A 10,981-nucleotide genomic window follows, 5' to 3' on the forward strand; every position below is an offset into this window, starting at 1 on the left:
AAATTTGTTTACAAAATAAAACAACATCTTTCTTTATGTGTATTTGTTAACAAAAGTGTTAGACTACACTAATGGATAAGTCAAAAGTAAAAACAGCGGAGTCACAAAAGTAAAACAGCGGATTCATATAATCATCATCAACATAATCAAAATAAAACAGAAAAACGTTTAGGGTTAAAGTGTATTTAAAACATCATCATCATTAAATTATACATTGAAATACACGCGATAAATCATAAACAGGATTAGAGTAACAAAATGCAATCACAAATCATAGATACGGATAAAACATTTTGTTGGTCATAAAATACACATAGCAACATAATTTATGTGGCATACAATGGAAAGGCGGTTTTAAACAATATTTCAAATAAAATACGTGTGTCACACGGGATATAGGCTAGTATTTCAAATAAAATCAAACAAACACGAAATCATATCATCATCAACATCATCATCATAACAGAACATAAACTAAATAAGCTGTAGGGCTAAAATGTATTTAAAACATCATCATCATGAAATTAAACATTTCAATACACGCGATAATTAAAAAACAGGATCAAAAACATAACAAAACAAAATCAAATAAACAAACACTAAAATTATAAGATGAAAAAACCCTAACTTGTAAAACACGTGGTTCAGATCTACAATAATCACTAACAAAATCAAATCAACAAACGGCTAGAATCAAGAACAGTGATCAAAAACATAAGGAAAACATAACCTATTAAACGCGTTGTTTTAATCTTCAACAAAGTTTAAAAAAAACATAATAATTTTGAGGGATAATCAAACCTGAGTCAGAAAAGGTTGCAAATACCTCGAAGAAACACTAATATGATGAACGGATGGTTCAGATCTACAATAGTAGATCTACAATCGAAAGGGGGTTCAGATCTACAATCGAAAGGAAACAAAATCAAAGCCATAACCTGCTAAAAGAAAAAACCCTAATATCAAATACAAGGGGAACAGATCTAGTACCATCAGTAACAAAATCAACTCAAGAAACTGAAAAAAATGAGTAACAATTAACAAAAAATGAATAAAACCATACCTGTTAATAAAATCGTTAAGATCCGGAATCATAACGGAGTGATGGAGAAGAAGAATAGTTGAGCGAGTGGAGAGGAAAGAACAACGAAGGGTAGCGGCGGGGGGAAACTTTTAGGGTTTCTTCAAAAGGGGGTTCAGATCTACAATCGAAAGGAAACAAAATCATAGACATAAACTGCTAAAAGATAACAACAATGAACAATAATTTCCATACCTGCTAATAGCGTGGTTTAGAACAGCAAACATGTATGACTGATTGAGAAGAAGAAGGGTTGAGCGACGGAAGAAGGAGAGAAGAAAGAAGAAACAATGGTAGCGGCGATGAATAAAGTTTTAGGGTTTGTTCTAAAGTTTACCCCAAAACCGGGTTCTCAATTAGTTGTATACGTGGAGCATTGTAGGGTGAACACGTAAGTATAGTAAAGGATGTTTTGACAAGTGTCTTGGTGGAGTGAGGTGATGCCAAGTGGCAAAACCTTGTTGTTTTATTAGGTATAGAGATATAATGTATTTGGATCCAATATGTATACAACATAATCCGTCTAAGGGCATTTGTAGTAGGGATGAGCATTTGATACGTACCGAATTTTTTCGATACCGGTACCAGTATCCATTTTTTGGCATTTTCGGTATCGATACTGGTAAAATACTGAATATTTTGGTACCGGTACCCAGCTTTAAGAAATTTTAATACCGGTATTTTCGGTATCGGTGCGATGCAGGTACCACACTCATCATCCCTAATATGTAGGGATGTTCTTAATAAAAGCAAGGTACTTCCAACTATCACATATCAACTAGCATTATCCTTTTTCATCCCCCTACCAGAATAAAAACTTTCCAAAATATCACTCTACTCAAACTAAGAAAATATATAATATGTTTAAATTAAATGTGAACTTATTTCATCAAAAACGCGGAAAATGCGTCAAACAACAAAACAATTATAAAGTTTGAATCACGTCTTCTTGAAACATATATGTGACAAGCACCACGAATGTAACTTCTACAAAACAAGTAAGAGCTCTGTCTAAATAAATATTACAAATTTGCCTTACACATTTCAGACAAAATCAAAGCGGGTATCTATAATGGGTTCGAGAACGGTAATCCGGTAACGGTAACGCTGCTGCAGAACGGTAATCGCCAGCAATCTCCACATCACGATAACTCGGCACACGAGACGCACCAGAGATACGGTACTCGGGTGCTTGAACCGCAGAAGGGTAGGGGTACTCTCTGCTTACAAGGTGGTATTCCGGTGGCACCGTAGTAGTAGTAGTATAGACTGTGTCACGATACAATGGTGGTGGTTCTCTGCCATATGCTAGGTATGGGTCCCGATCCCGGTCTTGGTCCCGCTCAACGACACGGTAAGTGGGAGGCTCGGGTACATGGTCACGAACGTAAGGTGGGATGTCTAAAGGTTGTCTCTCATAGGTGTATAATCTCACTGGAGAGCGGATGGCAGAGGGTTCTGGCAAGCGATGGTATCTCGGAACAGGTGGCTCACGATCATATAAAACAGGTGAACGGCGGTCATAGTCAGGGTACCGTCTTTTTTCTCTAGGTGGTGGAGAGCGAGGACGCCGTTCTTCATCCCGGGCTCTTTTACGTTTCTCTTGGGCCCGAGACGTGCGTCGATCATCGAGTCGGTCTCTACGGCTTTCATCAAGCCTAGATCGGCGAGGTTCAACGGGTCGGGCTCTACGGGATCTGGAACGCCTCCCATCACCCATTTTCTCAAAAAGTTTACATAACTTCTTTACCTGTCAAATTCAGACTTGTTATTGTTAATCATGTAATTCAAGAACCATCCAACTAAAAAACATAACTTGTTTTTTAACAGTTAACCTGTCAACGATAGAACTAGGGCTGCAACCAAACCAGACAAACACGAACAAGACCTTGTTCGTGTTCGTTCGTTAAGCAAATGAAAGTGTTCGTGTTCGTTCGTTAACCAAATGAAAGTGTTCGTGTTCGTTTGTTAATTTTAGGCAAAGAACGCAAACGAACGTTCATGAACACAAGCTAATGTTCATGAACACAAATGGAAACAAACGAACACAAACAAGCGTTTATGAACATAATATTCAATACATTGATACTTATTAAATATTTTATTTGTCGGAATTTTAAAGTATTTAAATAAAATATATTAACTAAAAACAGTAATGAACTATCGAGCACAAACGAACACGTTACCGAACGTTCACGAACATAAACGAACGAACGCGGCCTCTGCACATGTTCGTTCATTTAAACTAAACAAACATAACTTCTTGTTCGTGATCGTTCATTTATTAAGAACGAACACAAACGAGCTTCCCGCACGTTCGGTTCGTTTGCAGCCCTAGATATAACCGAACACAAACCTGCTCTGATTGCAGCAGACCTTCAAACTTTCTTCTACTGTAGTAGTTTTCTTTAAGGACACTCTTAAAATTCTCCTCTGCCAATGGTAGGCAATCATCGAGCACAGTAAATCGAACCTAAACATATAATTAAGAATAATGCATTGATGATTAGCTAGCAAGCAAATATTAATGTTTACCTGAGTTAACTATACAAATTTATATAACGAGATAGTGTCAGTCGTCAAAAGGCAAAAAGAAACTACAAATCAAGTATGAAAAAGAATGCAGCAAAATGAATGCTAAGATAAGACCATGTAGTATGATAAAAAAAAAAAAAAAAAAAAAAAAATAGATAAACTGCAATAGAACGAAAGCAAATTTCAATATAGAAGTAATATGACTTTTGTAATCACATTTGACACACTTAACATTAAAACCATATAAGAAAATAAACAAGTGACTGTGTGAGAATAAGTATTTGAGAACTTTTCATAAATAAAAGCTGAACTTTTGTAGCACCATAAGGATTAAGGACATTATTAACAATTACATAACACCTTAAGGGGCTGTTTGTTTACCTCTTAATGGGCTCTTACTGGTTCAGCACTTATGGTTCAGACTGTTTGTTTCGCGAGCAGATGTCTGAATGGTTCAGACATTTGCCTCTGAATGGTTAAGCATTATACCTCTAATCTGAATTGGTGAGACATTTGCCTCTAAACGGCTAAGCATTATGCTGGCTCTTAATGGTTCAGACCTCTTACTGATTCGGCACTTAATGGTTCAGACCTCTTATTCGTTCAGCACTTAACCATTCAGAAGTTGCCAAACAGCCCTCAAATCTAACTGTTCTTTTAGTAGATAACTAGTAGGTCAGATAATGATTCTTTAACCATCTTGTCATGTTTAAATTATCAACCCCCTCCTTCATAGGTATAATAATTAGTAACTGAAAATATACCAATTATTCAATCATGCTTCATATGTATCCGGGACATAATTCAATAATGTGAAAACAATTAACATACGACCGTGCAAGTACAATATACTTCAAGACAATAAACAGACATCACTACAGATTTGAAATTATTGGTATCACAACCCTGCTCTAATACAAAAGCACCAAATGAAAATAATAATGAAGAAACTTAATACGAACTGATGAGCTACCAAATCTTAGCTTGACATGCATCCTCTCAAGTAGGGCTGCAAATGAACCGAACGTTCAGCGAACAATTCGTGAACCGTTCGGCGGGAAGTTCGTTTGTGTTCATTCAATAAATGAACGAATGAACATGAACAGAGGCCGCGTGCGTTCATTTATGTTCATGAACGTTCAGTAACGTGTTCGATACTCATTAGTTTTTTTAGTTTGTATATTTAATTTAATTACTTCAAAATTCCGACAAATAAAATATTTAATAAGTATCAGTTTATTATATATATATTCTGTTCATGAACGCTTGTTTGTCTTCGTTTGTTTCCATTTGTGTTCATGATCGTTCGTTTGCGTTTTTTCTTTTTTTCCTAAAATTAACAAACGAACACAAACTCATTCATTTCCTTAACAAACGAACATGAACATAAAATCTTGTTTGGTAAGGTAAGTGTTCATGAACAGTTTGTGAACACATATATTTCTTAACAAACGAACACGAACAAGTCTTGTTCCTGTTATTCGGTCAGTCTGCAGCCCTACTCTCAAGAACTAAGTTCACAAGCAGGGGGACAATCCCCTCTATCTCTAGATCTAATTAAATATGTTGATTTAGTGACAAAACACTTTGTGTTCAGTAAGACAATGTTCATACTATAATCAGTCAGAAAAGCACCAAACTTCTATGATGATGTCTCGAGAATAAAAAATTACTAGACAGCCTACCCATTTCCGCAAGTCATAGTAAAATAAACTTCAGAATCGATAAAAGGAGATAACTATAACAATAGCAGGATGCAGGAAGCATGCGTTTATGAATATGAATACTAACTTGAGATGGAAACTCTGACTTGAAAGCCTTCGGTTCAATGTTATAACCTCCAGGTCCCGCAGCTTTGAAAATCCCGTACATCAACCTCAAATCAACATCGAATAGAAACAGCCGCATTCCTTTATAAATCTTTAACACTTGATCTTTCTTATTTTCGGGCAACCCGAGAACCTTGTAGCGGAAGCAGTCGGCTTTTGTTTTCGAACTGCACATGAACACCATCCCCATGCACTCAACCCTCTTTGAACCCTTCTTTTTGTTCGATGATTCTCGCTTATTATTATCACCATTAGCAGCCTTCTTTCTGTTGGATGATTCTGGCTTATCCTTATCCCCATTAGCAGCCAACGTACCAGAATCATTTTCTACTTTCTTTTTTGTGTTCCTGCTCCTACGTCTGTTTACTTTACTCTGTGAACTCTCATCTAAATTTTTGTCGGTTTTCGGTTCTTCACCTTTTTTTCCATCTTCCTTGGCAGCATTTTCTTCATCATTTACCTTTTCCTCTTCTTGTTCAGGTTCTTCGTCGTCATATTCTTCCTCGTCCTCTTCTTCATCATCGTTGTCATCATCGTACTCATACTCATCTTCATCATCGTCGTCTTCTTCCTCTTCGATGTCGTCTGTAATTGCAGAAGAAAACCAAAGTTTTTTCAAAGTCGGTAATCGATGCACTTATTATATAAACTGACATACTTAATAAATTCGGTGGAGCTTCATCCTTTTCAGTTGCATCCGGAGCTTTGTCCTTTTCTTTGGCATCAACCATCCTCCTGCAGAAAACGCTGCAACATCGTAAAACCAAAAAATTCCGGCATAACTGAGCTGAAGCATTCGAAACTAGCCCTAGACAAGCCTAAAACAAGTCTATCTCGGGCCCTCAATTTTTGTGCGCCTTGCGCTTTCGTCAACTATGAAAAGTTGGAAACCACGACAATGATTTTATTCCTCCGTATATTTGTTAAATATAAGCTGCTCATACGAGTTTAGCTGTATGGGTTTTGTGAGAAAACAATCCAGAAGCCGCGTACGAATTACAATCACAAAAGGTAGACCAATTGCAACCAAAAAAATGCAGCTCACCATATAACAGAAACTTGCAACAACCATGAACAGAAACTTGAAAATTCATGCATCGATTAGCACAAATACCAATAATTTCCCCAACGTTAGTATTCCACTGAGCATGTAGAAACTCTTCGCGCTAATTAAATACTTAAATCCCATTGATTCACTGAAAGCGTTGTGAAATCAAAGCGAGATGATCAAATCAAAACATATAAATCACATTTAATATCTTGACCTCTGCAGTTATAGCGGTCCAAAATCAAATATCGGTGAGATATAGGTTAACGCGAGAACCTATATATATACATATCTATATATGATCAGGTTCAAATGAGAACCACCCTAAAACTGAGAGAACCGTGAGAACTCCTACTCCCCGTGCAAGTTTGTCAACGAAATTTTGCATAAAGGTAGAGTAACATCTAACTAAGACATTTGTAAAAAATCCGAAAAAAATTTACGAGCCAGTTTTTTCTCGACCTGTAAGTATCATTTACGGTGGAGTAAATCATTGTAGCATGTACGTTGTAGTGATTCTGCCCCACCGTAAAAAGTGCTCTTTGATTTTTTATTTTTTTTTTTTGCAAGGTAATTTTTTTAAAAAAATGGTGAAAGTTTTTTGGAAAAAATCTTTGGAGTCGAGTTCTCTCACGAAAACTAGTTCTCGTTTGATCCATCCCCTATATATATATGTGTGTGTGTGTGTGTGTGTATAAACATATATATACATATAGGTGTGTATATATAATTTTAAAGGTAATATCGAAAATGTCAATAATTGAAACATGATCTAATCATAAGCCATGAAATCTTCGGTCCACATCAACCAAGGCATCCAATTGGTCATCAAGATCTTCCACTTCAATTCTAATATCATCATCATCTCTATAGCGCGACCTTTTTGTCCTGGTACTTGCTGCAACTTATTCATTTCCTCCCATTGCCTCTCGCACAACCGACCAAAGAAGACCATCTCTACCATCAACGAACTCTTGAAGCTCAGTTGTTATTTCTTAATTTGGCCTGAGCCTGAAAATATTCCACCTGGAAAATCGGTGCTATGACCGCTATTTGGGAATCAAAATAGTGGCCAATATCGCCGGTAATAGCGGTTCCGATATTCTGGACCAATATTTGACACCACTATTTTGCAAGAGACTGATAACCGCTATCCCACCGCTATTAATTGCACAGATCCTTTTTTTCTAAAACACAAACCCTAGCCTTGACCAAACGTCTAAGAGGATGGTTAATGCAAACGAAAAAGAACGAAAAGAAACTTTAACGATCTTATCACTCCATAAATTTGCCAAATATAATATGCTTTTACAATTGTAAAGTTAAATGGTTTTTACATAGTAGCCTGAGAATATACTCCAGATGCAGCATACATATTACAAGCACAAAAAGTAAAATTGAAATTTGCAACTCGAATCGTAATCAGAGCAAAACATTAACAGAAACTTGAAATTTTAATTAACATGTAAAGATTCTCCACGCTAATTAAATCTCATCGGTTCATCAAAACTGTTGCGAATTCAAAGCGAAACGACCTAATACGTATAAATATTAACTCACATTAAATATCCTGACCTTTTCTAAAACACCACACGCAAACGCAAACCTAGCCTTAACCAAACCTCTAAAGAAGGATACATGTAAAAAATCTTCGAGCTAATTAAATCCCATCGATTCATCAAAACCGTTGCGAATTCAAAGCAAAACGACCTAATCAATACCTATAAATCACATTAAATACCCTGACTTTTTCCAAAACACCACATGCAAACACCAACACTATCCCTAACCAAATACCTCTAAAGAAGGACGGTTAATGCAAACGATAAGACCGAAAAGCAACTATAACGGTTTTATCCCTGCATAAACTTGCCAAATATAATCTTCTTTTACATTTTATAGTTTTATGGTTTTTGCATATGACCCAGAAGCTGCATACATATCACGATCACAAAAAGTACTCCATTTGCAACAAAAACAAACGCAGCTCACCGGATAACAGAAATTTGCAACTCGAATCAATTCGGAGCAAAACACAAACACATACTTGAAATTCAAGCATCAATTACCACAAAACATCAACAAAATCCCCAACCTTAGTACAACTAAACATGCCAAAATTCTTCACACTAATCAAATCCAATCGACTGATTAAATTCTATGTGAATTCATATCAAAACGATCAAATCAACACCTAAGAATCAAGTTAAATTAACCTAATTTTGTTCCAAAACGCAACACGCGAACACAAACCCTAGCCCTAGCTAAACCTCTCGAACAAATTGATTCGAATATATACAATACACAATTAGTGATAATCAGCTGGTTGCAACACTTGATTTTGATTAGAAAAATGAAGAAGATATCGAAAGAGATTCGAGAAATTACCTGCTGCAATTGGGGGAGAAATCTAACGAACAGGAAAATAGTTGTTGAAGGCATACATGATGATACTGTTTATATCAAACTCGAAAAACGTTTTGCAGGATATGGGCTTGGGCTTCAGTGTGCACAAAACCGCTTTTTGGGCCAAATCGGGTCGGTTTCAAAACCGCTTTGGACTGAAAACTGGGAAGACCATAACCGGATCAGGTCGATTTGAAAATAGGTCGATTTTGGGTCGAGCCAGTGAAAGTCAAAATTGGATTGGCTCAAACCGGTTTGGGTTGAAAATTGGTTTCTAAAGGAAAACCATGCTGTTTGGCAACATCTGAATGGTTAAGTGCTGAACCAGTAAGAGGTCTAAACCATTAAGAGCCCGTATAATGCTTACCTGTTCAGAGGCAAATGTCTGACCAATTCAGATTAAAGGTCTTAACCATTCAGACTCTGTATAATGCTTAACCATTCAGAGACAAATGTCTGAACCATTCAGACATCTACTCGTGAAACAAACAGTCTGAACCATTAAGTGTTGAACCAGTAAGAGGTTTGAACCATTAAGAGGTAAAACAAACAGCCCATGAGTTTGAAAACATAACTAGTGATTAAACCGAATTCAAACACGGATCAAAAGTATACGTACTCAAACCGGTAGATTTGACAGAATCCACCGATTTCAAGTTGGATTTGAAACGGATTTTGGATCCATATGTGTTTTGGTTGTGCATCTCTATATTAGACCTTTGATTTGCTATCAAAATAATGACACATCAAAAATAGTAGTTTGGGTTAGGGGTGTGTATTGCTCAGTTTTGTTCTCTGACCGATTTATATTTGGTTAATTACACGTTTCTATTATATTTGTTTTAATTAATCGGTTGATTGTATGTATTAGGTCTGTAGGGTCTAGATGTACAAACCAACTCATAGAAGAGTATAGTTGGTTTGACAATTGAACCAAACAATCAAAAAAGTAGTAGAAGTTATCCTTAACAATTATTTCATCCATACTTTTGGCATAGAAGTAACTCAATTGAATATTTAATGGCATTCAATATCTACAAGAAACATGCATTTTAGATGAAAATCGATAATATCAACTTTTATAATGATTTAAACAATGGACTAAATAGTTAATTTTCGGTTGAAACTTCACCAAACCGATAATGTGTAATTTTTTAAACAATCCACAAAGGAGCATGTTGTATGTTTTTCAACATCATGTTTCGTGTTTTTTATTTGAATGGCTTCTTGACTGATTAGTCAATATGAAGTGGATTGTTAAAAGATTGATTCGTTTTAGCGATTGGTGACGGGCTCAAAGAAGTATATAGATGGATTTTGTGACAACCGTCTATGTACAACTTTCAAATAAGAATACATTGTTATCATAAACAAGCTATACTTAATTTCATTACAACTAGTAAAATCTACCCGTGCTATGCGACAGGAAGTTGCCCGTTATTACTTCGTTTCTTTATGGTACCAACACTCAGTGTTGCAGTAAGAGAGAATCCAAAAAGAAAAGTGTGTAATATACCAAAAGAATGTCGACACATGTTTACATCAATCGAAATATATAAAGACGAATAATGGTAATGATTCGGATAGAACTAATACTATGCTATGTTGTTCAGCCAGAAACGTTATGATACCAATATTGTAATACATCCCAAAGCTTTAAACACTTATAAACAAATAATTTTAGAGTTTCAAAGATGATTTACATAGAAAATTATTTCACAAAAGAGATGGTCATAAAATTTTACAAATTAAGCTAACGTTATTTGTTAAATCAAATAAACTAGGTTTAACCCCCCGCCGCGTTACGGCCGGGGCTTACAAAGCAAGAACAATAGAAGAATGCTCGGCGTTCGGTTTCACATAAGGTAGAAGCCAATTGTTTGTTACATTCCGCTTAGTACGATCAAGGTTGAATGATTACGTCCTACGTGTGACTCAACTCTCGGGTCTTAGTTTTAAGGGTCCGCTTGAGGAGCGAGCAACCACACAGAAAAATGGTGCCATCACCACACATCATTCTATATGAAAAACCCACAACTCGGGACCCGGCTGCTTCACTTCAGCAAACAACCACAATATAAA

General features: G+C 36.1%; 1 protein-coding gene across 4 annotated transcripts; it reads right to left on the reverse strand.

The window, feature by feature from the left end:
• Nucleotides 1–1,944: 1,944 nt before the first annotated feature.
• Nucleotides 1,945–9,003, reverse strand: LOC110922856 (trigger factor). 4 transcript variants are annotated; one of them, XM_035979450.1, is made up of 6 exons: nt 8,882–8,972; nt 6,491–6,641; nt 6,104–6,180; nt 5,408–6,030; nt 3,438–3,554; nt 1,945–2,831 (listed from the first exon to the last, which is right to left on the reverse strand). In XM_035979450.1, the coding sequence occupies exons 2-6, from the start codon at nt 6,541–6,543 to the stop codon at nt 2,136–2,138; spliced, it is 1,566 nt and encodes a 521-aa protein (XP_035835343.1). In that variant the 5' UTR covers nt 6,544–6,641; nt 8,882–8,972; the 3' UTR covers nt 1,945–2,135. The 4 variants fall into 4 exon arrangements, with proteins under 4 accessions (XP_035835343.1, XP_035835342.1, XP_022022749.1 ...); XM_035979449.1 differs by having other exon boundaries at nt 6,104–6,192; XM_022167057.2 differs by lacking the exon at nt 6,491–6,641 and having other exon boundaries at nt 8,882–9,003.
• Nucleotides 9,004–10,981: the final 1,978 nt, after the last annotated feature.

This window comes from Helianthus annuus, chromosome 11 (assembly GCF_002127325.2).
Source record: "Helianthus annuus cultivar XRQ/B chromosome 11, HanXRQr2.0-SUNRISE, whole genome shotgun sequence".
NCBI classification, from domain to species: Eukaryota; Viridiplantae; Streptophyta; class Magnoliopsida; order Asterales; family Asteraceae; genus Helianthus; species Helianthus annuus.